This window comes from Trematomus bernacchii, unplaced genomic scaffold, assembly GCF_902827165.1.
Source record: "Trematomus bernacchii unplaced genomic scaffold, fTreBer1.1, whole genome shotgun sequence".
In the NCBI taxonomy this organism is placed as follows: Eukaryota; Metazoa; Chordata; class Actinopteri; order Perciformes; family Nototheniidae; genus Trematomus; species Trematomus bernacchii.
This window is the reverse complement of record NW_022987821.1, coordinates 6,926,359-6,953,458: the sequence shown is the minus strand read 5'-3', so window position 1 is coordinate 6,953,458 and position 27,100 is coordinate 6,926,359. Positions and strand designations below refer to the sequence as shown.

General features: G+C 40.5%; 2 protein-coding genes across 6 annotated transcripts; one reads left to right on the top strand and one right to left on the bottom strand.

Moving 5' to 3' along the window:
• Positions 1-57: 57 nt before the first annotated feature.
• On the bottom strand, positions 58-6,102 carry LOC117499066 (vasoactive intestinal polypeptide receptor). 2 transcript variants are annotated; one of them, XM_034151345.1, is made up of 14 exons: positions 5,936-6,102; positions 5,777-5,864; positions 5,293-5,406; positions 4,746-4,852; positions 4,335-4,444; positions 4,120-4,252; positions 3,386-3,539; positions 3,040-3,100; positions 2,883-2,952; positions 2,443-2,534; positions 1,680-1,818; positions 1,106-1,147; positions 920-1,033; positions 58-552 (listed from the first exon to the last, which is right to left on the bottom strand). In XM_034151345.1, the coding sequence occupies exons 1-14, from the start codon at positions 5,975-5,977 to the stop codon at positions 499-501; spliced, it is 1,320 nt and encodes a 439-aa protein (XP_034007236.1). In that variant the 5' UTR covers positions 5,978-6,102; the 3' UTR covers positions 58-498. The 2 variants fall into 2 exon arrangements, with proteins under 2 accessions (XP_034007236.1, XP_034007237.1); XM_034151346.1 differs by lacking the exon at positions 5,936-6,102 and having other exon boundaries at positions 5,293-5,380; positions 5,777-5,856.
• A 114-nt stretch (positions 6,103-6,216) lies between these two features.
• On the top strand, positions 6,217-25,506 carry cfap221 (cilia and flagella associated protein 221). 4 transcript variants are annotated; one of them, XM_034151374.1, is made up of 25 exons: positions 6,217-6,343; positions 7,445-7,621; positions 7,707-7,807; positions 8,656-8,742; positions 8,852-8,947; positions 9,449-9,549; positions 9,738-9,841; positions 10,634-10,793; positions 12,553-12,667; positions 13,020-13,146; positions 13,326-13,437; positions 13,795-13,882; positions 17,307-17,396; positions 18,609-18,704; positions 19,154-19,241; positions 19,486-19,565; positions 20,177-20,257; positions 20,412-20,519; positions 20,604-20,750; positions 20,907-20,992; positions 21,117-21,195; positions 21,445-21,533; positions 24,108-24,197; positions 24,316-24,417; positions 25,002-25,506. In XM_034151374.1, exons 2-25 carry the CDS (start codon positions 7,492-7,494, stop codon positions 25,123-25,125), a joined length of 2,481 nt encoding a protein of 826 aa, XP_034007265.1. In that variant the 5' UTR covers positions 6,217-6,343; positions 7,445-7,491; the 3' UTR covers positions 25,126-25,506. The 4 variants fall into 4 exon arrangements, with proteins under 4 accessions (XP_034007265.1, XP_034007263.1, XP_034007264.1 ...); XM_034151372.1 differs by having other exon boundaries at positions 17,277-17,396; XM_034151373.1 differs by having other exon boundaries at positions 6,217-6,347; positions 17,277-17,396.
• Positions 25,507-27,100: the final 1,594 nt, after the last annotated feature.

The following is a 27,100-nucleotide window of genomic DNA, read 5'->3' as shown; positions in this document are numbered from 1 at the left end:
TTTTGTCAAAGGAGTCTGGTGGATTTGAAGAAAGCTTTAGTTCCCCGTCGGAAAGGGCTCTCTGAAAACAAGGTAAATCTCACAATATTCTAAATATAGACACGTACAATGAAGCTTGAATTACTTTTAAGTTGGTCTTTCTTTTATATGTCTTAATATAAGTTTTGCTTAGCTACAGTGCTGATATTATTGTCTATTTCTGCAGACTGCAACCCTCTGTAGGTAACACACCGACTATGGATAACAACCCCAATTTAAAAAGCATCCAAATGATCTCTTTAATGGTCATAAATTGGTATTTCAATACAAATTAAGTTTGATATGACTAACTGGGCCTCCTTAGTGCATTCTACATCCTTATGTCTTCAAATAAAATCACTCCAGGCATCAGGAACCCTCACTCTACAGTCGTGTCCTGATCGACTCTCAGCTAAACTGATCCAGGATCAATCGGGTATCGACGGGTGGAGAGAGGAAACGAGCGGATTTGAGCTGAAGTCACATCTCCACGGTGTCCACGGGGCCAGCGGGGGGGCAGGGCAGCAGGGAGACCTGAGAGAAGACAAGAAGTACTTTATTGATCCCACGTTGGGAAATGTTTGTGTTGCAGCAGCATCAAAAGACATGGCATTATACAATACAAATTAAAAGAAATACAAATGTCAACATCTCAATAGCAATAAAATAGCATTAAAGTTGAATTACAAATTGACAGTGACAACTTATAAAGCAGGATATTATATATACATAAGATAAGATGGAGCTTTATTAATCCCCGTGGGGAAATGTAGTGGTTTAACAGCAACAGGGTAAGGATGAAAAACAGGACAGCACAGATTAAGCAGTTCTCTTCCGGCCAGAGGTGATTTGTTGTACCAATCAATAAAGTACCGATCTATCTATTGATCGATCTACCTACCTGTGTGTGGGGGGAGCCGCTGTGGCTGATGGAGCCGTGGTGCTGCCTCCTCCTGCTGGGGAGGTGCTGGGTCAGCCTCCACCTCCTCCACCTCCTCTGGATCTCATGCTGAACCTGGAGGAAACACGATCAATAACGGGTAGGTCGCTCCTGTTGCAGATGTTTCAGTTTGAATGAAGGCCTTACCTCCCCGTTCATGAAGCAGTAGAGCACCGAGACCACAAAGCCCTTAAACAGAGGAGATTTGGTGAGTTGTTTTCTTCAGCAAAAGACATTACACCATTTTATAAAACGGACAAGTCTAATCAAGCAATCTGATTGGTTCTTAGCCGTGATATAATGAGCGTATACCACGGCCTGTCGTGAGCTATTGCTTAAGTATAACCCCCCAGAAGAAACTAATTAAGTAAATACAATAAATTCTAAATTAAAAAACAATAATACATACATTAATAACATACAAAAATATACATTTAAAGATAGTAAACAATAATTCGAAATAGAAAACTCAAAGCAACATAATTAATTTAAATGGACGTGTGAAAATGTCATTATAAAACCTGCAATATACCCTCGTGCAATTCAAGCTTAATTGTTCTTCTGCTATTGTGATTGTGATTCTGAAAAGGTGTTAATAGTGTATTACAAAGCTGGTCGACAAGAAGCTACATCACATCCAATCATATCTTGCATGCTAATTGACAAGGTTGTGAGTTGAATGTTTTCATTGTTCTTCTTGTCATGAATGCACCGAGTGTACCTGAGTGGAGGACAGAGCCAGCTCTGCAAAGGTCCAGATCTGAAACACGGAGCTGCTGACTTCCACAGGTAGGAACACAAACAGTATGTAGTGCAGACCGAACAGAGCCACCAGGAAGAAGGTGGATTTGATCAGCCTCCTGAAAGAAAAAGAAAGTATGTTTTACGCTAATTAATAATACAAATACGTTTCCAGGCATCAACATTTTGTATCATGCCTTAAGATTTACTTTCTGTCCTTGTGTGTGCACTTTTAATCAAATAAGCAAATAGACACAATCTTTATTATGTTATATTATGCAAGATACCACTCCTCAAATACACTGCTTTTCCCCAAGTAAACTAATAGTGTAATCAGCTTTACATAAAGTATGACTATACACTAGCAAGGCAAGGCAAGTTTACTTATATAGCACATTTCAACACAAGGCAATTCAAAGTGCTTTACACAAATGAAAGACATTAAGAAACACTAATTTAAAAGCAAAGATACATGAATAAAAGTGACAGCAGTGTGAGATACACACATCTGAAATGTTTCGACTCAATCATTGCTCACTTTTTAGCAGCAATAGTTTTCTATGACCTCACTTTCTTTCTACTTTCTTGTTTAACTTCTCCTTTAGTTATTTCATGCTAAACGAACCCCCCCTTTGGAAAATGATAATCTGACCCCATGGTACCTTTTAGTTTTCGCCGAAACTATTCCTTTTTTTATTTTTAAATGCACATAGTTAAGTTGACCTTGTCTTTCTAGTACTCACTTATACTGGCTGAATTCATTCCTCTGTGCATCTGGCATCCTGAGCTTGTTCACCAGGATCCTCAAAATGCCCAAGAAAAAGACAAGGTTCATCTGGAATTATAAAAAAAAACGATTGTTATAATATATGTGGAATACTTTTATTAAAGAAATAATTGTTTTGCTTTCTTTGCAAATAGGCACAATCTTTATTATGTAATCTTAGTCAAAATACCATTCCTCAAATACACTGTTTGTTCCTATGTCAACAACTGCTGTCCTCAACTTTACATGTCATGTTCATCCCATTCATTTATGTTTATATTCTGAAAATGAAGCAATTCTCATCTAACATTTGGTGGAAAAGTGTACTCCCCAAAACCTGGAACTACTATTATATTACTACTAGTTTTAATGAGGTTTTAACAGAGAATGATATGCAAGTAAAAGAGAGGTTTTTACAGATATAGTCAGAAGAACTGGCACTCGAAGTATCCACCAAATCCACTCATGCCTCCTGGTTTCCCAACAGCTGTGGCGATAAAATAAGAAATACAATCATACCCTCTGATAACGACAAAATAAATGAACGAGTGATTCAGATTTTAACCCCACGTACCCTTCGTCTTCATAAAAGTACTTGGCACATCCCCAGGAGACGATGACAATCAGAGGTAAACCTGAACCATGCATACAAATAGATTCATCTCAGAAAAGAGAACACTACAAACATTGCATCATCTCTATCACACAGACAATTATAAAACATGACTTAAGTACAGGTCAATAAAATAATACCTAGTACAGTTCAAATATAATATTACAATACAGTTAAAATGGAAAAACTCAGATTACAGTGTAATTAGTGTTGGTATGACTGGTTGCAATAATAATACAAATGAATAAATACTAGTCAATGTGAATACAGCTATACTGAGGTTGATTGATGTGATCATGTGACCTACCCCAGCTCAGGGTGATGTACCAGGCCAGGTGTTTCTTCAGGGAGAAGAAGGAGCGGCTCACCAGAGTAAACAGGAAGTGACCCTCCGCCAGAAGCCAGCTGTAGTTGGCCAGGATGGAGTAGTTGGAAAACATCAGCACCACCTTACACACCACCTGCCGCACAGGAAAGGTGTGTGAAAACACTCTGTCCTTCCTGTATAATGTAGGACAGGGGTGTCCAAATGCGGAGGCCATTTTGATTCGGCCCTCAGCTAATTCTAAAAGTATAATGGAGTATGCTTGTCTTGTATTGTACTTCTTCAATTTGGATGAAAGCAGATATTACACAGTATTCACGTGTTAAGAAGCCCACTTTTCAAACAAATTCAGTCAATTCAAGTTGAAAACATTTTCTATCAAATCTAAGTTGATAAGAAAAAAGCCCAATAACTTCTTTGTATAACACGCTTGAAATAAACCCTTCATATTTCCCCTAATTATCAGCAATCTGAGGCTTCTGTTTTAAGGAATGAGCTGCTAACAAAATACATGAAACCCTATAGAGAGCTGTGAAAGCATGTTCAAGTATTAAGCATAACTTCATTTGATTAATTTTGCTAACTTATAACTTAACTTATGAGGCAATATATATCTAGTGAGTGGCCCAGCCCTTCGTATATTTTTCTGTATGAGGCCCTCGGTGAAAAAAGTTTGGACACCCCAGATGTAGGAGATTAAAGGGGCCGCATCGTACCGGGTAGGCATCACAGTGGTAGAGCTCCTCATTGTGAAACAGCAGGGAGTCTCTGATGAAGATGAAGATGGCTCTCAGGATGAAGGAGACAAACAGCTGGATGTGAATGTGGTTCCTGGTGCAGTGCAGCTTGCTGAAGGAACGGTAACACTCACAGTTTCAGGATAACACTTTTCTGGTTGAAGAAAGGATGAAGATATTCAGATGTTTCTCACCTGAACAGACAGAAGATGGTGACGGCGATGGAGAGGGAGATGAGGGAGAGTGCGTATCCCACCGTGTACATGGTCTTCACGTAGGAGAAATACAAATGGGAGTCTGAGGACTGAACAAGGAAAAAACATCACTTTGTCATGTCATGTTAAATGTGGGCAGTCTAATGTTCAAAGAGAGAGTTCTTGAGGGCATCAGGTGTTCAATTAATATAGTTTATTTCAAGAGTTTGGGCATATCATTTTGGTAAACAGCGGTCTTAACTTTTCAATTCATTTTCAGGTATAGCAGATCTGAACACAGATGAAACTGAAACCCTGTTATTCTGAGCCAGTTAAAATGTACAAGTAGTGGCTTCATAACTATATATTAAATAAACTAAACACACTGTGTAAATATTAGTTTCCACCAACCTCTCCAAGGAAGTGGAGAGTCTCATTGAAGGTGTAGCCGCATGCGTCTTCATGTGGGACCAGAGGGTCCGTCCAGCCACTGGCCGTGCAGTTACGATGCACTTTAGCTGCAAAAGAGCATACACATATTCATCATTACTGTTGTCTGAAAGGGAATATGTGCCTGACAGAAGAATACATATGTCCTGGAAGATTACAGATTGTTTTCGTGCAAACTCGGATTTACTGGAAAGTGAAAAGCTGACAGATTACACAGTTCCTCTTCATAAACGTCAGATACATTATCATGAAATCTATCATCGTCATCTTTTAACACATACTTAGCACTCTAGTGTGTCGCTAACCAAACAGTCAGCCATAAAATCCTTGTGTACATAGAGACCACTGAGAGGGAAAATGTGAGTTCTTTATGAAAACAGATCAGCTTTTTGGTAAATAATTAACCAGTTAACCGATGTGGGATGGATAATGTGTGTCTGTTTAAACGTGTGTGTGTGTGTGTGTGTGTGTGTGTGTGTGTGTGTGTGTGTGTGTGTGTGTCTCTCACCCTCCGAGCTGAAAAACTCTGGACACGGCTGAGAGACGGTTTCTCCGAGAGAAGCAGGAGGCCAGCAGTTCAGCTCATCCCACATTCCCTTACAATGTACACTGATATTGTTTTCTTCATAGTTGGAACAGAAATTACATTTTATTTGCTGCAATTCAATACAAAAAAAGTCAATAATAAGAATTAATCCATTGATGTGATGTGTTTTTTTGCAGGGTTGAAACACTGGATGCATCTGGATCATTTAGTCACGTGTACAATAAATTCTGCCTAATGTAAGGATGAGATGTCGGGGTGCCTTTTGTTTTGTGACCACTGGGTGTCACCGAAACATTGCTTCACATTTCTTTAAATTAAAAAGTGCTTTATTTAGAGATTTTATTTATTCCAGAGATCAACATTATTGCAATGGAAAACGGCCTACTTAATTAAAATATGTTTTATGAGATACAAGTGTAACATGCGTAACACGAATGTAACTCACCTGTTTGTTGTGTAAAAAGCAGCAGATCTGTCAGGCACTTTTCCTCCTCTTTCATTAGATTAACATGAGGAAGACACCAGGATGACGCCTACAAATAAAGGTATAATAGTTCACTTAATCTTAACATATATAGATTAAAACACACTTTTATGTTCTCACCTGGGGTAACAGTAGCACTCCAATAAGTCCGACTTTTTTCATTGTCTCTGGCAGGTTCCTTTTTTCAATCAAGATAGGGACCTACATCCAAACATCAAGCCTCATATCTGATTAGAATGAAAGGCAAGCATCCTGCTGGCAGCAGATATATGATATGTGAAAATCAAACATAGGTCTACTCAGTGTCGATAATTATGCACAGTTCTCCTCAGGACAATGTGATACTTTGGGGCAAATCGGCTTCGCCCACAGGCCGTTAGTCCCGCCCCCTTCAGAACACGGGTCTCTATGGCAACATCAGTGTTTGAGGGTGGAGGTTGGTTTCCTGCAAAAAAAATTGTTTTGTGAAAATAGACGGAATATATTGGTTTTAAACTCAAGAACGTCATGCAAACCCTCGCCTAAAACGTAAGTAAGTTCTGAAGTAACATTGTTCATAATGTTTTTTTAATGAGAAGCGGATAAAAGTCTTGCTATGAAGCTTTGAAATTAACGCTAGCATGAGTTTGAGTGGTTAAATTAAGCTAACAGGTGACCACAGGTAAGCTAACGCTAATCATTGTATTTTTTAATTGAACTTGTCACAAGGAGTTTTGTTTATGTGGTTTGTTTGTGAAGCACTTTGAGTTATATTTGTGTATCAAAAGTGCTATATTAAAAAGTTTGAATTGATAACTAAAAAATACTTAGCGGTACAAAAATATAATGTACTGTCTTATAAGTGATGCTAATACCGTGCGTTTATGACGTTTAGGACCACTTAACCTTTGACATTTAATACTATCTAGCAGATCTATGGTTTTATATTTTATATTTATTTCATCAATCTACACTCTCAAGAGAAATGTAGCTCAGGTGTCGCCAATTTCTTTAATTATCTTTGAGGTGTAGCGTCACCTTGATTGGTGCACCTGTGATGAATTCAGCTGATTGGAGGAGGCACACACCTGGTGCACAGCTCACTGTATCGAGCAGGCACATATCTGGGAATTAAGGCTTACAAATAAATATATCTGCTGCATTGAAGTTTTCCAAGCACTGTCAGTAATTAGCTCCATCTAATTCTAGGGAAAGAAGTGGCTTTGCTTCACTCACCAACCAAAACACATGTTTATCCACAGAGTGGCCGGTCAAATCATAACATTCATCAGCGATTTTGAAGTAAAAATAAAGGTGTTTGCATCTTGTTTGTGTATGAGAGGGAGAGAAACATTGTCAGTATTTACCTTTAGGAAAAAAAATAGATGCATTTAGCATAAGGCTCCAACAAAGTAGCATGATTAAAAATAAAGGGGTGTTAAGACTACTGTATACAGTAGTATGACATGTGATGCCCCTCGTGCATGCTTTTTGCATCTTCCTATTGGAAAGTAAATTAAATTCTGTCATTAACACACATAATGACCCGCTGTCCTTCCATGTCTTTCCTCTTGTATTCAGATTATTTATTCATAGCTTTACCAACATAATATTGCCCAACAATCTGCTGTCTCCTTGTCTGTCCTCCAGCCTTCTGTCATTTCTCTCATGAGGAGCCAGGCCTGACCTCTTGCAGGATGGAGGTGGTCCTCTCTGGCCCCCAGAAACTGCCGGAGCCCCTCAGGAGAGGGACCCCTGTGCCTCTGAGCCAGCTGGTGGAGGAGAGCAGGAGCAAAGCAAACGCTCCCAATCATCTTATCGAATCAAGTACGTATAAAAAGCCTGCATTCAAGCCATTTCCTGTTGCTAAAAAGCATACTACATTTCACTAATTACTTGTTCCCTCTTATAGAAATCTATGCCAAACTGAAAAGCAACAGCCTGATCCAAGCAGAGCCCGCAGAGCTTCACTTCAGTGGGTTTGAGCTGGGGAAGGATTACGTAAAGATCCTGGTGAGGAAAATACACACTCCCATTCACAGGCTACATTGAACAGCTCATTTGCAGATTGTAAGTGATTTAAATGTATATATATATTGATATGTGAGTGAATAGTTGAGATTTCTTTTTTTTAAAGCAGCTGCTCCTTTAGTGGCAGTGTTAGATGCATTTACAGAGCTGGTTATGATATTAACTCGACACAGAAAGACTGTAATCACATTCTTTTTACAGTACTCCTGTCAGCTTAGAAACCAACACTCAAGAGTACCGCGGGTTCTCAACCGGCCCTCGAGAGACACTCAGAGAGCATCGTAGAGATAAAGATGTACCAGTGCAATAATCAGGACGTATTTCTGAAGTTCTATGCATCATCATGTTTGAAGCACTTGGTGACTGATGTGTGTGTGTGGACAATAGCCTGGGTCAGGGAGAAGTGGAAGTCTGTGCAGTTTGGTGCAACGTTTGTGCTTGATGGATGGCGTTATGGTTTTTCCAAGCCTTTGTACTCTTTGTAGCTGAATGCATACAGGACATATAGCAGGACGTAGATATTGGTGTTATGACAAGACGTCTCTTTAGGTTGTGTTTTAGCTAAATGTTTTTTCTGCATTTATTCTATCTGTCTACATAACTTGTTTTGCCTCCTACAAATGTGTTTCATGTCACCCCTTCTCTGTCCCATGCATCAACAAGTATAACGTTTGATTTAATTTGGTCTAGCTTCAGCAGCTATTCAATTGAATGGGCACTGATTGTACCTCATATGTTCGTGACGAAGCCCTGTAGAATGGATGTAAATGGTTTTTCTCAAGTGCACATGATTGGATGGGAATGAATAATTATTTTCTCTCCTCCCTCAGAAACTAATCAACATCTCATCTGAAGTTATGAATATTCATGTCATACCCACTCAAACCAAGCACTTCCAAACAACTTACACCAAAAAGGTATGTTTTTTTCATTACAAATGGCTGACCTGAATGACTCCACTCATCCATTAGTGCAAATCAGTGTTGTTTCTGATGATTCAGCCCGTTCCATCTGTTTTCCTTCAAGTATCGACTCATCCCGGGCCTCGCCTACACGCTGAAGGTCAGGCTGTGTCCCGACGAGTGGCGCTACTTCTATGACTGCATTCGGGTTCACTGCAAGGTGAGGATCCAGCTGTTTGTGCACCACTGAGGACGCTCTCATCTTTACACTTTAGGCATTAAGTAAAAGCTGTACATCACAGCGATCCTCAAATAACTTTGCAGTGACATTAACAATAACTTCAAAGCAAACAGTCAAACAACTAACTAATAATAATATATTTGTAGATCGGAAATTGGGGAAAATGTCCAAGATCAGGTCTCCAAATTGTCTTGTTTTGTCAACCAAAAACTCAAAGTTATTCATTTTAATATGATTGTGCATAAAATAGCATCTCCAAAATCTCCATATCTGTAGTTTTTGCATCAAAAAATACTAATGTTCAAAATAGTTAGCACATTTTCTCCTGTCAATCAACTAATTGTTTCAGCTCTAGTTGTTTTATTATTTGGTGAAACATCCCCATGTTTACTTTGAGACCTCTCTTATCTGTCTTATCTCCATACACTCTCTCCTGTTTTCTCTTTCTTGTGCATTCAACCCACCCACACCCGTTCTAAGGGGGAGGAGAACCTGTTAATTCCAGTTCATGCTTACCCTGTCATCGATGACCTGTGCATCCCTCCTCACATCGACCTGTCAGCCGTGCCACTTGGAAACAGGTGTGTGCGTACGCCGTACAGTTTTTGTGTTAGGATCTTCATCGGACTGTTTCCTGACCTCCCATCTGCCCCCGGGCTGGCCTGTCTCTTCCTATTCTTCCATACAGCTGCCCATGCTTCCATTCACCCTTTGGTGTCAGATCATAACAAAAATATCCTCATCTCTTTTGTTCCCCACCTGTCTCTAGTGTTTGCCAAGCTATTCCTCTGAGATGCAGCTGCCCCATCGACTTTGAGTTCCAGGTACAAGTTATCCAGTCCCACGAGGCCTTCTCCATCCAGCCCCTTACAGGTAGGGACTTATCAAATATATATACCTTCTATGGCAGATGTTCCCTCACTGTGTTAAGCGTATACAGATGACTCTCAAGTTAGCCTTGGAATAAAAGTGACACACATATTTGCAGATTTCAAGACTATATAAAAAATGAATCTATTTTTCTATCATTACAATTCATACGAAAACCTTTTGAAGACCCCCTGCAAGGATGCCACACTTTAACAAACACCTGTGAAATAATTTACACAATTATTTGTGTCTTTTAAGGCAAATAATATGGCATTCTGCATGTTTTCCCTTTATCTAGCAGGGAATGTGGATCTGTGGTTCTCATGGAGCCAGCCATTGTAAAGCAGGTGTGCTGTGTTTTCTCAGACCTTGGACTGGTTGTGTATTAAACAAGTCGCCACAGAGTTTGAAGGATGCCTGTAGTTTCCACACAATGACACTAAGCAGTATTGAAGGTCTGGGAAGCATCATAACACACGGCGGAAAGCAGCACTTAGGATTTGAAATACAGCTGGAGGTTTACCTAAGTACAAACCTGGAATGAGAAGAACGGATACAAATTAGTTTCTTATTTTGGATGTCCTTTTTTTGTCCTCAGTCCTCTCTACACACAATAAACCATAACCATGATACATCACTTACAGCCTAAGTACATGCAGTACAAAGCGTACATCCATTATTTTTAGCTATCTAGTTGCAGCACACTCTGAATGGCAACAGGTTGTGTTCATGTGTGAAAATGAGTGTGACAAGCACCCCTCGCTCATCCCTATTGTCTTTTCTTTGCTCCTCCAGGTGTGATACCAGCCAATGGCGAAGAGAATATCATGGTGACCTTCAGTCCTTTCCAATACGAGACTTGTCAGGTCACCTTCCAGCTGATCATCTCTCAGTTCAACAGCAGACCCTTCCTCTGCACCATCAGTGGGAGCTGCACCCCTCACTTGGCCCTCAGGTAAACCCAGCCGGAGATCTTTATTTGTCGAATTGCTTAATACTATAAAATGAGTGAATGGTACACAAAACAGATTTGAGGTGTTCTTCATGGTTTCCCCACTGCACTACATTGATAGGACAGTATCCCTTTAATTACAAAAATACGTATACTTAGATGTTTTTATAAATATAGATATGTTTTCGGAGTTGCAGAGTGTTGTACTCATTAGCTGTAGATATGACTGCCTTCCCTACGATGTAACATAGTGTACAGTCATACAGGTAAGAGGATCAACAATGCATCTTTGATTTTTTGGTGAACTTTCCCTTTAAAGGCACACACGGACACTAACATCAGCTGAACAGGATCCAGCAGAATATATTTGTTTAAGGGGTGGTAATGTGTTTTTCTTGCACCATCACACATGTGTTTTTTTCTCTCTGTTAGCTATCATATGTGACTGTGACATTTCATACTCTAACTGTTGAGTTCACACCTGTCTCCTGGGGTTTATCTTCAAGTACAATCAGACAAACCTGTTTGACAGAACTTCAGTAACACCACTTATTTGTTCTCTAATAGCATAGAAATATGTTATGTCCTCTGTTCTTCCCCATGGAGCTTCATTTAGTCTGGATAAGCATCACAAATCCTGACTGATAGTATAAAAATTATTAGATGGAGCCTTTTCGTTCTCCTCACGCTGTCCAGTAATGACCACAGCTTTCAGGTTGTTCGTGCAAGTAATTACTAAACTAGGTGGTCCATTTAGAGTCAGAGAAAATGGGCTTGTGTGCTGATTACAACTTCCCATTAGTTGTTTTTTCCAGCCAGTGTAGAACCTAATGTTTAACTGTGTTCCCATGAGAAAGATGGTGCCATCCATCACACAGCAGCGGCTCCATCCAGCGCACTGTCTTGGTGTTATCTCGGCCGAAAGTTAATAATTCATGAAAATAGCTTGGTAGCTGCTGCAGTGATATCAAGATGGATATGCCTCCCGATGAATGTTTAGCATATAAAACATTCTCGCTCTGTTTGTTGTTCTCCGCCGCGGAACTAATAAAAGATATTTGCAATTGTAAGATTAAAATAATAATTGCAAGAGCCAGTGTTTTTCCAGCTAGAACCAAACACCTGATACTCGCTCGTTGCTTAGTGTTGCTGCCCGGCTTATCTTGTGTACAATAAACACATGATGATTTTAATCCCTCAAATCACTATGTTGCATCAATCTAATCAATCTTATGTCCTGCAATAAACGCTTAAATAAACGTAGTAAATCTTTGTGACGCGTCAAATGTGAAGCTGTGTTGACCCTGTGTCAGAGAAGTGTCAAATCAGCCATTAAACACCGCGGTCATAGATACTGCTGAATGTGTACTATGATGTCTTTCTAATTAATATCCGCCACCACAAAAAATGACAGCTGGAGAAATGTAGATATAATGAAAATTAATCATCTGGCTTCTGACCTCGTTGCTCAGCCTCCCTGCCGTCCCGCACTGCCCATATATCATCATATAAACACTCAATGTAGAGCCATTCTCTCTGCTACGAGAACAGATCCTGGACCTCTAAACAAAAATTAACCAATTACCGTGCCACTGTTTGTTCATTCAGATGTTCCAACTAGCAACCTCAAATTAGCAGCAAACATGCCACTTGCAGTCAAATCCGTGTTCTCTATTCATGAATCGAATGTGTGCAATTCCAACATAATTAAAACTTTACTTCATTAGCCGTCCTTTTCTGTTCTCTTTTCTCTGCATGATAGTGAGTTGGGAAAGAAGGCGGGTCATGGAGATGCAGTTCGATACACAGGACCTTCACCTGTCACTCAAGTGCCCCGTCAAAGTAAAACCAAACTCAGGTCGACTGACAAATCAAAGGTAGTGTATGTGTTTTAATAGCAATCTCATAGTTAGTTTAACTATTCACTTTATTTGAATGTGGAAGGACATTAAGGGGTTAATTAATTCATTTTTAAATGAAAAATGTAAGCACAATGTGAGATGTGTTTAGTTATGTGACTGTACCTCTAGTAATTTAGTTTAGATGAGGAGACAGAATCCCCAATATCAGACTGGGAAGATTTGTAGTGTTGGTTCCTCCTTTGTCTTTGTCCTATCTAATAATGAATAATTCGTCAGAGCGAAACAAACCATTCTCTTTACTTTTGTGTACTGCTGATCATTTCTTGCTGTGGCATGTTACCTTTCATTTCATGCTGTTTGTTTCAAGACACTGAGAGATCAAGCGAGTGTTCAGGCTGGGCTGAAGCCTCCGGTAGATGTCTGCACTCCTGCAGGCGTGGCAAAGATGCTGATCAGAGACACTGATAAACTCAGCTCTAAAGACCTGAAGGAAGGTACATGAAACCCGATGATTGTAATCTTTTTGACGTGCATTTCCTCTCAGGAAAGCTGTATTATTGTCCTGTTCTATTCTGATTTTGCACAGTATGGTAAATCAGGTCAATTGCATTACGGGAAAATACACATATAACAAATAGTGTGTCTTATTTAACTGGTTTTCCCTTCACTTCAGCCATGTCGTGTGCCAGCATGGCTGGTCTGCAGAACAGGCAGATGAAGGAAGCCCTCTTCAGGAAAAAGGTTCAACAACACGTGAAGGAGGAGCAGGCCAACCACGTCAGATGGTGAATAGATTGACATTTTAATTGAAATCCCTGTGAATGGTTAAAGTGGGGTTTTCTTAACTCAAGTTAAAGCATACAAAGCTTAACATAGTCTACAAGTGATAGCAAATGTAGGAGAGGATGCTATTTTTGGTTTTATGCTGGAGACATTCTAGGGAGAAAAATAGATTGACGTTTGAAACATTCATCAAGTGTTTGTGAAAAGATTGTATATTCCCTCAACATTTTCTAAACTGGAAAGAAAAGGCAAACTACATTGAAGTTAAGACGCACCTCACATGTACGTTTTAGATTTCTTTCCAGTTGCATATGTGTCTTATCTTTGATGTTTTTTCCTGTTTATTTGTTATTTCAAAGGCAAGTTCGTGTTGGTAAGGACCCGGTGTCGGAGCACAGCAGGAGGCAGATAGCGGAGGAGAGAGAGATTGCGCTGCATGAATACATGGTGAGAATTTCCCCTTAATTATGGACACAGATAAACAGTCTGCAGATTGATATTCTTACAGCAGGTCGTTTAATGGAACAGTCTAATGTCGATCAGGGGTCAAACACAGTAAAGAATTGTGACAAATGTGGAGCCAATTACTATACCTTACCTCAATTAAACTTATGGCATAAACATAGCGACCACCTTTTAATATGTCTAGCAAAATACTAGAAAATGTTGTCAACTAGAAAGCACATTTACAGGACCAAAATACATATAAGCAAGTCCCAGGGTGTAATTTAAAAAGAGAAATGTATATCTGTGTCACTCTTTACCTTATGTAAGAAATGTTTTCATTGGCTCAAATACAAGACCTTTACTTTCTATACCTTGTTGACCTTGTTGGAAAGTGTAATCGCCAGAATTATAGTTTTGCAGTAGTCCTTTTTTAATTACCACGACTAAAATACCGGAAGTGCTGCTGTTAGCGAATCACTTCTTTGCTAACCAACACATGTTGTTTCATGCTTTTATGCTGCGTCTGTGACCGCTTTATTGAGTCACAGTGGAAATGTGCAGACTCGGCCAAAGTAACATCACTTCTGAAATATGGGTCTATGCGTGTGTGTGTGTTTTCTCAAAAAGTTATTTGAATAGTGGGCACTTAACAGCACTTCCTCCCCTCTCCTCTCCACCTGCACTGTTTATAATACACACACACACACACACACACACACACACACACACACACACACACACTCTTGTTCACAGGCTCATATAAGCCCTCTTTGGAGTTTTATAGATGCTCTGTGTTTTTTATGATCGGAGCTAGTACCTAGTTCTTTATATCCTCTGTGGAATCTGGACTGCAGAGCTAGAATAACTCAACAGAGAAGATGTCCTCCTGTGTTTGCATTACAGTGATGCATTACAGCTTCGTGCCTTTATCTAATTATTCTGCGACACCTTGATATATCATGGCCTGTAAAAAGGCCTGTCACAATAATTGACTCAGTGTATGATACAGTGACATGACCCCCATCAATTTTACATTATCAAGTAATGGATCCCCAGCTTCGTTGTGGGGACATGTCGGCTTTAGGCTAAATAAAAGAGGATTTGCCATCTTAATTATAGCTAATATATATATTTCTTTTTTGTTAAGGTCCTAACCATTAAGAAAATGTATTTGCAGGATATTGCCTGTTCAGTAATAGAATTGGGAGGGATGAAACCCTCTTTAATGGTCACACATGCAGAGCACACAGCAGTAACAAACAGTGACATTTGTTCTCTGCTTTTAACTAGCAGCTATTGCACAGCGCCCGGGGAGCAATGGGAGTGAGGGGAGTGAGGGGGGTGGGGGGGGTGTCCGGTGCCTTGCTCAAGGGCACCACGGCAGGGCAGGAGGTGAACTGGGACCTCTCCAAGTAGAAGTCCACACCCCATAGTTTAGGTCTGGTCGGGGACTTGAACCGGCGACCCTACGGCTCACAGTCCAAGACCCTACTGACTGAGCCACTGCCGGACAAAAGTTTCTCTACATTTGACCCATCCAGGGCCCTTTCTCATGTCTTCAAATGTCCCTCCTCGACTCCTCGACTCCTCGACTCCTCGGTCCTCCGGTAGTGACCCGGAAATGAATTTTAGCGCGCCATGTTGAAGGACATCTCATTTCTCGAAATGCACATCGAGGACCGAGCATCGAACGTCTCGGAGGCTCTCTGGAGGAGCTATAACCGAGGATACACTGATGGGTCCTCCACAGTCCTCCACGGCTCCTTCGTGGATGCATTTCCGGGAACAGTGATGTTTCAAAGAGTCGAGACGCACGGCCGGACTTATCTCAGCCAATGACAGCTCTGCATGCATCCCCTGGATATTATTTTATTAACTGCTTTCATCGCGACGCGATGTTTACAGTGAGAACAGCTGTGAGGTCCGTGCAGAAAGCAGAGCAGTGTGTATAATATATATCATATCACTCAGTATAACAGGCCTACTCTCTTTATTTGCTTTAGTTTAGTAGATATCTACAAACAAAGTCGATATTTTTCTAAAACCATTTAGTGCTTCACATAATAAAATACACAACGGCTGTAGCCTGATTATATGCTTTAGGAGCTGTAGGTGCGTGTGTGTGGTGTAGGTGTGTGTGTGTGTGGTGTAGGTGTGTGTGGTGCAGTGTGTGCGTAGATGCAGCGGACAGACAGGTCTCAGTTGGTTTGGTGTCCTCTGCTTACTTGTAAATAAAACTTTTGGCCCGTCATTTATTTCCCTCATTGTAGCGACCAGAGAGGGGGGGGGATATATCCAGTCTCTGATAGTGTTACGTTATTATGAGAGTGCTCTGTTTGATTCTGAAATTGTATATATTTATATAAATATATACATATATGTATGTGCGTATGTCCGCATCTGTAGCCTGTTATTGTCTCATTATACCGCACTGTGAATGAATTAAAAGTAAATATATAAGTCGTCATGAACACATCTGTCCATCAGACAGAGGGCTGCTGTGCCTCCTGTCATCATTAATGGACGTCTCTTTAAAATGACCGCTCAGAGGAGAGGAGTTCTCATTTCTCTAACCGCCTGCTGCTTCCCTTCCTCTCTCCTCGGTTCCCCTCCTCGGCTCCTCCGCTCGCATCTCCTGTGGGCGGGACAAAGTCTCGAGGATAGGAGTCGAGGAGGGGAGTCGAGGAGGAACATTTGAAGACATGAGAAAGGGCCCTAGTGTTAGGAGCAGTGGGCTGCCATTATGAACGGCGCCCAGGGAGCAGTGTAGGGAACGGTGCCTTGCTCAGGGACACCTTGGTAGCACTTGGTCTTGCCGGGACTTGATCTGGTGACCTTCCAGTTGCCAAGCCAAGTCCCTATGGACTTCGCCACCACCGCCCAACAAAGATGAATACATCTTTTAGATCTGTGACAAAGTTTAAACATTTATTTAAGTGCAATTTCTGGTAACAGAGCCTGAGAGTAAATGTACTTTATGGTTTTGTTTTGTTATTATATACATCATTTACATTATTTAGAATATTTAAATATGTTTCTCACGTTCCAATTATTCTTATGTCTGAACACAATTAATGGTGTACTTTATTTATTATATTATCATTATATCATGGCATAAAATGGTCTTAAAATAAAAGAGACCATGCTCCACAGGATTAGTTGTCATGGTTACTTTTGTAGATAATTAAGATTTCAGACAAACCCCATCAAGTGTATTTCTTCCTGTGACAAAGACACTGTTGCGTCTGCAGACAAAGGAGATGAAACATGTTGAAATGTTATTTTTCCGTCGGCTTCGCAGCATCGGTCATCGCCAGAGCAAAAATATAAATATACTTCATGCTTTTTAAACCAACATGTTCTATTTACAGATTTCTTGCCAATTCCTTTCCAGACCTTCAGCATCATAACTGATTTGTTGCAGGTGAAAAGGGGAGATGAGAGGCAGGAGGAAGGCTTCGCTGCTGGACGACCTGAACTCTCCTCCAGACGACTGCTCTGTGCAGCAGGACAGGTGAACCTCTGCTCTGTATCACTCACATATTTCACTCTTCTGATACAGTGGGACTCGAGCTGTTTTAAAATAGATCTTTCTATCATCACTAGATTAACGATCACTCATTTCACGTTGACAGCCCTCCATCATGAGTGAGCCCTGTGACAGCATTCATTTCTCTATGACAAACCCTGGGGGGGATGATGGATGTCTTGAAATGTAACACATCTAAATACACTATTATTGTAACTTCTGTCAAAATCTGAAACTTAGCTTGATACAGCTCTCCTGAGTCATAACACATGTAATTCATATCATAGGAAAACCACTTCAATTGAGCTTACATGAAGAACATGCTATATTTATTTGCACAATAAAGTACAATAGTCAATCCTACTTCAACACACTTTGATGTTTCTGTAACTCAGACATTTAAATATTTGTTTTTTTATCCTGCTACAAAAAACAGTTCATGCATCATCCATTTTATCGGCCTGTTATGGGAGGAATGTTGATTTACGATGCCAGCATTTCATTTTATAGACAATGTTGTGCCAATATCATCGTGGAGCCACCATATAAATACTCAGGGTGTCCACGGGGTCTTAAAAAGTATTAAAAGTTGATAAATCAATTTAGCGAAAATGAAGGCTATTAAAAAGTATTAAACTGCATTTTTCAAGGTTTTACATTTAGTAGCTTGTTTTCAATAAGTATATAAATTGTCCAAAGAGGTATTCTACAGTCTGCCTGAATGTAATCATTGCGTAGGTGTGTAGTGTGATTCTGTGTAGTTTATTGATGGCATCCCGTTGGGTTTGACGTCATCTGAACAGGACATCGCGCGCTCACTGCTTGATAGCGCGCGAAGGTCCGTTTACTCCGGTTGTTAAACAACATCGTTATGGGGAAATGCAAGTTTGCGTCCGAATGGTTGGAAGATAAGGAGGAAGGACAATCAATACTGAATATAGTCAATGTGAGGTAAAGTGTGTCGCCAATGTAACCGGTTAGAACTCAAAGTGGCGATGAGGTCTTAAAATGTATGGAACGGGTCTTAAAAAAGGTCTTAAAAGGAATTACATGTGACTTCAGGATTCCTGCATATACCCTGATACTGTAAATCTGACCTTCTCGTTAACCACTGAGACCTCATGGAACTTCCCTTTTTATATGTACTCTATGTAAATGCCAAATGAAAGTCAATAAATGTGTGTGTACCCTCTCCAGGCCAGCGAGGGAGCCCCGTCCTTCCAGTTCTTCTGCAGCTTTCAGTGGGATCTGAGGAGACGAGCCCTCAGTCTTTTCCAGCAGGCAGCCCGCAAGGTGCACTCACATCCCAGCTCATGTGTAAAATGCTTACATGCATATTCATTGGCTTTAATGCACAGACCCGTCACACGCCAACACACTTCCCTCTTCCCTCAGGAGGAGGCTGCTGTCCCTGCACCCCTGTCCCTTTAGGTCAACCATGTGTAAATTCCTCCCACTAAATGCATAATATTATTAAAGTCAACTTTCCTGGGAACATAAAGTGCCTTCCAGTGAAAGCAGAATCATCTGACATGGCCTCTTAAAGTCACAGGACAAGCATACAATTAAAGGTCTTTTTTTTATCGTGGAGAAGTTAGTTTTTGCTAATTTTGTGTTTCTTCTTTGCATTTTATTAGGGCAACAAGGGTTCACTGTCCTCTTGTTGTTTATGTGTGTCACTGAGTTTGATTTATTATACTTATTTAAAGCAATAACACCCTGAACTCTTCTCTACCTTTCAGACGGTGATTCGATGCCGCATGGACCGGAGACTGACCTGTTTGAAGGAACTCTGCAGAACGATGAAGAACTCGCCCTTGGCAAAGAAAGGTTTTGATTATCCTCTAATCTCCTCATTCAGAAGTAATCTCATTAAGCCATGTCACAAAAGCATTGCTTAATTGAATTCATTCCTGCAGGAAAAATGGAGATCTCCTCTGGTTATTATGAGCTTTTTAGAACACGCAGGGCCAAAGAGACGGGGCTATTTATGGTGCTGAGGACATTTACATTACATTTGTCACTGACCATAACGATCAGAACAATTCAATTACGACCTGTTTGTTTTTTTCAGTCGAGGAGGACAGGACATTTGATCTGAAGATCTCACCCGACCGGATCTTTCCATTTTCTTTCCCCGTTTTCTCTGCATTGGTGAGTTCATTATATATCTGAAATCTATAAAACAATTACGTCCATCCTGCAGATTACAGTCTGTTAGTTCTGTTTAAAATATACTTAACAATCAATGTCGCGGCCTGTCAAAACAAAAGCTTAAACCACTTCTTTGCAAATCGCTCTGTCTTGTTAAAGCTATTGAAATAAAATACCAAATTACCTTAATGGGTTCTGACATATGGAAGAATGAGACTCCCTGAAAAGTGCGTGGCATAGTGGTTTAGTGCGTTGGTGTTCGGATCAGGGGGGCACAGGTTCAAACCCCACTGCAGTCAGCATGTCGTTGTGTCCCTGAGACACTTCACCCCAAATTGCTCCTGTGAGGTTTGTCCACAGTATTGAGTATGTAAGCCGCTTTGGATAGAAGCGTCTAACATGTGCGGTCTGGCAATCGTCCTGCACAAGAAACCATTTTCATTCATTATTTCCCTTGAAAGATGTCTTTGATCTCGATGTGGAATCGGAAAGGAAGCTCAGTTTCCCGCACTTTTGATAAAGTCTCTAATTTCCCCGATGCCCCTGGGAGATAAGGCCTCAGTGTTCAATCTAATAACAAATAATGCCATTTGTCTCCTTGATGTTTCCAGGCTCGCAGTAATCTGGTCGAAGTGCCCGTGGATCCCATCGATGTGACTGTGACGACACATGTTCCTTTCTTCAAGCTTCAAGTGGGTGTTTACTGCAGATATGTACCCAGCAGCAGCTGGGGGGGGGAACTACCTAAATACCTGTATTTCAGTACACTTTGATTGCACTGTTTTAATACAAAAACCCTGATTATTATCAACCATATTATTGTTTTGGTTTTGTTTGTTTCTACAGGTTCCACAGCACTATAAGCTCATGGGCTACCGACCTGTGTCAGCCTGGGACGCGTTTAACTCGTACATCCCAACCTCTCTGGCCAGACCACTTCGCACTGGAGCTGCGGTAAATCTGCAGCACCTGGACCAAAACATGCAGATTCCACCATATTAGAGAAAGATTGATTTATTTCTTTACTCATCTACCTAGAAAGAGCCGGTGCCGAATGAGTCTGGCGCTGTGGAGGCATGGGGGGATCAGCAGAAGGATGAGGCAGAGGAGGAGGCTGTCTGTTTCTCCTTCAGCGCCCCTGAAGCTCTGCTCACACCTTTTCCAGCAAACCCACTCAGAATCTTTGTAAGACCATATCTAAAAATGAAATGGCCCCTCTTTCTGTTGTGTACAATTTACAGTTCTTCTGGTTAAGAGACCCCTAGTCAAATACTTACATATTGTGTGTTTAACCCAGAGACTGAAATAGGATATTAATACTTAATGTGGTTTGTGTTTTAGAACCCAGCTCCAGGCCTGCAGGCGTACAAACCCACCCCCAAATATCTGGAGACTGACCTGGAGTTCCACCTCTGCCCTCTGCCCAGGTAACACTCAGTAGATACATGTGTACGGTTTTATCCTAGTGAGTTAAAGTAAGTAGGTGTTCTTTGTGCTGACATTTAGCTATAGATTGTACACACTCACTCAGAAAGTGCTTTCTGTGTTGAGGTATCCCATCCCTGAGAGCAGCAGGTGTGGCAGAGGGACTCAAACCCCAAACACTCAGAAGAAGCATCTGGACCGCAAGGTAATTTTTTTCAGAGACTTTAGCTAACACTTTAGCTGCTGTCAAGAAACTGTCACACATTAAGGGAGGAATTCACTAACGAGATATGTGTCTTAAAGACAGTTGAAGAACATTTAATTTCATTCAAAAACCTCAAACCAGAAATGAAAGAAAACAGGACATTAGATCCATCTCTAGTTCATCTGTTTTAAATCTTATTTAACTGATCCTAATGTGGCTGTTTTTTTTGTTATCTCTTACCCACAACAGGAAGGGATCGCTGGCTACATGACATGGAACGATTTCGATTCGATCACCTCAAAGTTTCTGTCTCCCAGCAGTGACTTCGCCCATCGCAGGTAGGACGGAACTTATTCTCTTGTTTCTCTTCATACTCACAGAACCACCCAGAACTCACCACGAGGTACTTCCCACATAAACTTGAGAAGCTCTAAGACAATTGTGGGATGAAAAAGTCCTAGTACATGTTTACATAACTTGTTTACAGAGTAGAGAGGGGCTGTGTTTCACTTCTGCTGTACATATCTTTTCAGTCCGTGAAAGAATTTGAACTCATGACCTTGTGGTCGCATAACTTCACTGTACTGAAGCTCCTCCAGCTTTAACATGGTCTGAAGTGACATTTGTATGCAGAATATATTACAACAAGTGGGCAGGGTGCATCTCGCTGATTTTAAAGCACCTGCAGTTGCGTCATTGTTTTACACTCGAGGAGAAAGTCTATGTGCATTCATGAGGGATTGATTCAAGTGAGCTTCTGTGAATCCTGCTAGTTGTCATAAATACTCAGTGGTGTAACATTAATAATCAACCTTGATATGGACGCAGAATTTGCGGTGTTGGGTCTTAACATTTGAGGGAATTGGTCCTTGAAATTCCTTTAAAAGAGTTTGAATTGAATGCTAAGTGAGCTCATAGATCCCTGTTTCTTTCCTGTTGCATCCAGTCCATCAATAAATGATCTCTTGATCCATATCTGTAGATCTTCTGAGACCTTTTACAAGTCGCTTACATGTGAATGATTTGTAAGATATAGGATCATGTTGCTGGTTTAAGTGGTCACTTATACTGTAGTAGACGTTTATATTCATAGTGTAAATATTTATCCTGACAAATTGCCAAGAGGCTTGTGTATTAATATTTAATGTGTTGGCATGCCATTCATCACGCAGTATTACGTAGAGATGACTTCCTGCAGTCTTGTAGTATTTTGCCCTCATGGCAGTTATCGTTTTGCATTTCAAGCATTGGTTCTGATTTGACATAGATTTCTTTACTTAAAATATATCTTAATTTGCTCTTTAGTTCTCCTTTTGTGAAATATCCCATACAGTTGTAGAAATCTCTTGAGTGTTGAAGTTATTTTCTCACTCGACTCTCTGATTTTATAGAAACACACCAACACATTCTACCTTGATTGCCAATGTCCACATTTCAGTAGTTTTGGATTGAAGCCATGTGCGTTGTCTCTACTGCGGTGATCAGTTCTACTTAATTAAGAATTAAAACCTTGTGTTATAAACTCTCTCCTTGCCTTCTTGCCGGCAGTACTGTTGAACACCTACAGTGAAATGCTTACAGAATCTAGGTCATATGTAGGCAGACTGTCTTCACACTAAGATGATGACTTATTCAGTCGTTAACCTAAATGGACGGTAAATAAATGAAGAGATTTTGAAGTATTAGTGAATGCTGCATGGTATTGTCCCGTGTGGCCTCCTGTATGCTTCTCTTCGCACTCTGTCACATCAAGTAGCACTCAGCTATGCAAAACCCTGTCTCTGACCCTTTTCCAGGAAATATTGTCATGTACATTGCAATTTCTCTTGCATGATAGAGATCCAGCGTTGCAGAGCTAATGTTTCTTGCAAGTTGTGAAACACTTCAAGTCTTTATTTGACAAGACGCCTAAGTAATTTGGGCAGACGCTGTTCACATGATGTTCTTGTGAAAGCGTGGGGTTGGATCTGACTTTTCTGTCTGCTTCCTTTTTTACTCACCTTCGTTGTGTTGCAAAATCTGTTTCTTGGCAAACATAAGTATTCTCTTTCTGCCTGTCGGTGCTGATCCGCAGTAAAACTCTAGATATATTCTTCTTTCATTATACGAAAGATGATCCCCCCTAAGCCTCCTTTCTCAACCTTATCAATTTTCTATCTCTGAGTCTGCGGTTGCTAACAGTCTGTCCCGTTATCCAACAAACACAAACAATACGATTTAAGCCAGGAGGCTGTAATAGAAATGAGAGTATGTCTCTTACAAATGTGTGAATAATTCAAAGGATTCTGCTGTACCTCAAGCACACTTTAAAACTATAACTTTCTGGGTACATGCAGTCTGCATATTTATCAGCAAGACTCGGTTCAAAACCTACTTCCCCGGCCTCAAAGTGGTCAAACAAATCAGTTTCTGCAGGTTTAAAAATGACTCATGGAAGAAGAAATACTACTAAATGAATTATCTGAATCTGTGGAGTAACTTACTTAAGTACTTCAAAATGGTAACAGTACTTAAGTAATTGTACTTGGTTACTTTCAACCACTGCTGGCAAGTTAAAGCAGTTTAACTTGGCAGCAGTGGTTGTTTAATAATGTCTCAAAATGTCTCCGTCCACCTTCAACTCCAAACTGTGTTCACATGCCCTCACATAATGACGTTTGTGCTGAAAGCCCGGCGGCGCGTCCAAAAGCAAACCTGTGGCTTGTCAGGGTTTTAATTCTGTTTTCTGCCCGTAAGAGGCATCAACTTTCACTCGGGAGATCTTTTATCATTCCTGTTCAATCTGCGATTTCAAACAACCCGAAGCAGTGCTTTCATCTCAGTAAGATGGAGTAGATATCTGACCATTATCTCGATTCGGTAATATGTGGTCTGGCTCTTCAGGGGAAACGCAATGTGTGTGTCCTCTGTAGGTCTGTGGACTACAGCACAGATACACTTCCCCTCAAAACACCTCCTCTCCGCGGCCCTCCTGATGATCTGCCTCCACTAATGGACCCGCCGTAAGTACATACACTATTGACACCTATTGATCTCCTTGATGGAAGCTTTTTCTGGTCAAGATGGCTGCTTTCATGCTCAGATTCTGTGCTTTTTTTTTTTTTTTTCATCCCTGCTCAGGTGTGAAGGCGTCCAGCTAACAACGGAGATAATCAGAGCGCAGTTCTTGTCGGAGCAAGCTCTGGTCTCCAATAGCAACCTCAGTAAAGGCACAGCAGCCAGGTGAGTCTACAGGGACGATGTGTGCGTTACAGAGAAAGAGATTACTCATGCAATCACACTTAGAGAGAAGACCTGGGAGGCAAGGGAGGAAAATAATCTGCTGATACATTTACTGAATTAGCCCCTAATTATGCTCAAGGCTTAATATGGTTATGAAGAGACCAAAATATTTCTGTATCAGGCTGTAAACATGTTAATTCATCTTATCATGTTTGGAGTTTAAAGATGGTTGGGTCTACAGGAAACAATAAATATTATCCTGGTCGTTTCAGCACAACACAGAAGAGAAAACAATTTTGATCTCAGAAAATAATTGATCAGATTTAGTTTATTCGCTCGCTTCCTCTAGGGATATAATACATAACATTTTAAGGGCATTTCTTGCCTATTTTGACAAATGTATCCACCATTGTGCTAGGATTAGTTCCATTTGAAACAGAAATGTAGATTTTCTTAAATGTTCTTACATTTGAATGCCTCATTATGGTGAATGCTGGATCTGGCTCGAGTTTACCAATCGTTCCTTTCAACCAGTTCTCCTTCCTCAGCTCTTCTACACTAAAGTGAAATGTCTCTGTCACAAGGCACCAGAGGGAGATTCAGACGGAGGCGACCCACAGCTCTCAGTTCAACCGGATGGGAGGAAGAGTGATGAGCCGGCTGAAGCTACTTGAAGTCACTGATACAACTCCACCAGGGGAGCACTGAGAATAGGCTCACCTCCAAATGCATATAGTCAAATAAACACTATCACATGTATTGTATAACTTACCTTGCCTATAGGAGACTCTACACTGTTTCCCCTGCCACTTCTGTTAAATAAAACCTGGTTACTCTCACCCACGCTTAAACCTCTCTCCCACCTACTCAAAATGTCCAGTAAGCTCTCCTCCTGTGCTTTTACAAAAGCCTGGGAATTCGTTATCCCTACACCCACACACCTCCATATATAAGCACAGCTACAGTATATCTAACACGCTGCATCACATTACTGCATTCAGTTAAAAAGTACATTTCTTCGCTGTACAGTAGTTCATGGTGTTGTACTGTATGTCCCATGCTTATTAATGATAAACTATCATATTGGAGAACAACACATCTGAGTGAGACTTTTATTGATTAGCATTGAAGAACCTTAACATGCTTTCCACTGCTTTGACATTATGGTTTTCAAGAATGTTTTATCGTTTCCAAGACTAATTGTTGTCCTCTGGGTTCCAAAATAAACACTGGGTCTTAATATTGATTTGTATTCAGCTCTAATTTGTGTAACCACTCGCTGATTTGTCACCAGTCAAGGACTTGGCATTGTTTCTACATTTATCAGCGTTATCATTTAAAAGTTCATATTTATGTGGCGGTAAAAAGAAAGCTGCTCAGGTCAGAATCTAATTATGAAAAGTGCTGACATACTGTTTACTCCCTTTGATGAGTCCAGTGTGTCTACTGTCCGCTAGAGGGAGCTCTAACTCTGTGATTTTACACTTTATTTGACATGCATTTGTCCTCCAGTGAGTGTGTGTACTTAGTGCTTTAGACAAATACAGTAAAGGAACATTGCTTATTTGAACACCCCTTTACCAGAGCCACATTTCACACGCTTTTTTACTATAAAAGGTCACATTGTTCAGACATGGGGTTGGATCCACACAGATACTAACGCCTATAGCCAAAGTACTTCACCATGGGAGCGCACTGACAGTAGAGGGCGGGTTTAAAGGACAAAACTCACTTTCACAGAAGCTTACAAATTTAAATCCATCGAGAAAAGGAATTCTATTATAAACGTAATCACATTTTGACACATTAGTACAGGTTGAGACCTAAAATACACAGGGAATTAACATTATAAATACATATTTAATTAAAGCCACAGCAATGATATGGATTGAATTAGTAATAGACAGTGTAATAATAGTAACAGGAAAGTGTGTGAGAGGATGTGTGTGTGTGTGAGGAGACAGAGGGAGGATGAGGAGGTACCACATCACAGTCATTTTGTATAATTCATCCAACCAGCACTCAGTATCTATCATTTCCTGTAAAGTCCCTTTTACAGTTCACCTTAAAGCTCTCACACCATTAATGTGCATTATTTTCTCCATTATCATTGAGAAATAATGTGAAAATACACCCATGAAAAGCTGTTTTGCTGTTCAGGCTGTCACCCAGTTCACATGTTTCACCCCAAAGTCCCTGACATCTTGAAAAATATAAAAAAATCCAACAAACAGAAAAAGCAATCTGTTTCTACTGCCGTCTCTATTTACAACTCAAACCTACAGCAACTTTTAACGGCTTCTTTTATTCCCATTTCCCTTCTTTAAATACAATCTTTCCCCGGCTCATACTCATGGTCGGACCTGTTCTTCCTTGCGGCTTTTCATTCAAACCATTTCAATGAATTACTCCCTAAAACTGCCTGGGAGAGAAATGGTGTCAGAGCAATCGCTCCTCAGAGATACTGCATCCTCCCATCGACTGCCAACCGAGGAACTGTCAAAAGCTGAAATATCTCTCGTCCAACATCGAACAAAGTCTTTGGCTTAGTTCATGTTTGGATTGGCTTGCTTTGTTTAGCCTTTGAATATAAAGCATTAACTCTTGAGACCTTGAATTCATCCATTTTGTAAACATCATTTTGTTTAAAAAATGGATGACTGTGAGCTCGACCAAAGAGAAA

Excerpts from the sequence above, each read along its gene's own strand:
- LOC117499066 (XM_034151345.1), bottom strand. The coding sequence starts at position 5,977 with ATGAAAAAAGTCGGACTTATTGGAGTGCTACTGTTACCCCAG. Across the intron at positions 2,953-3,039 it reads TACTTTTATGAAGACGAAGG|CTGTTGGGAAACCAGGAGGC; the intron begins GTACGTGGGGTT and ends TTATCGCCACAG. Across the intron at positions 1,034-1,105 it reads ACTGCTTCATGAACGGGGAG|GTTCAGCATGAGATCCAGAG; the intron begins GTAAGGCCTTCA and ends TGTTTCCTCCAG.
- cfap221 (XM_034151372.1), top strand. The coding sequence starts at position 7,492 with ATGGAGGTGGTCCTCTCTGGCCCCCAGAAACTGCCGGAGCCCCTCAGG. Across the intron at positions 7,808-8,655 it reads AGGATTACGTAAAGATCCTG|AAACTAATCAACATCTCATC; the intron begins GTGAGGAAAATA and ends CTCCTCCCTCAG. Across the intron at positions 10,794-12,552 it reads ACCCCTCACTTGGCCCTCAG|TGAGTTGGGAAAGAAGGCGG; the intron begins GTAAACCCAGCC and ends TCTGCATGATAG.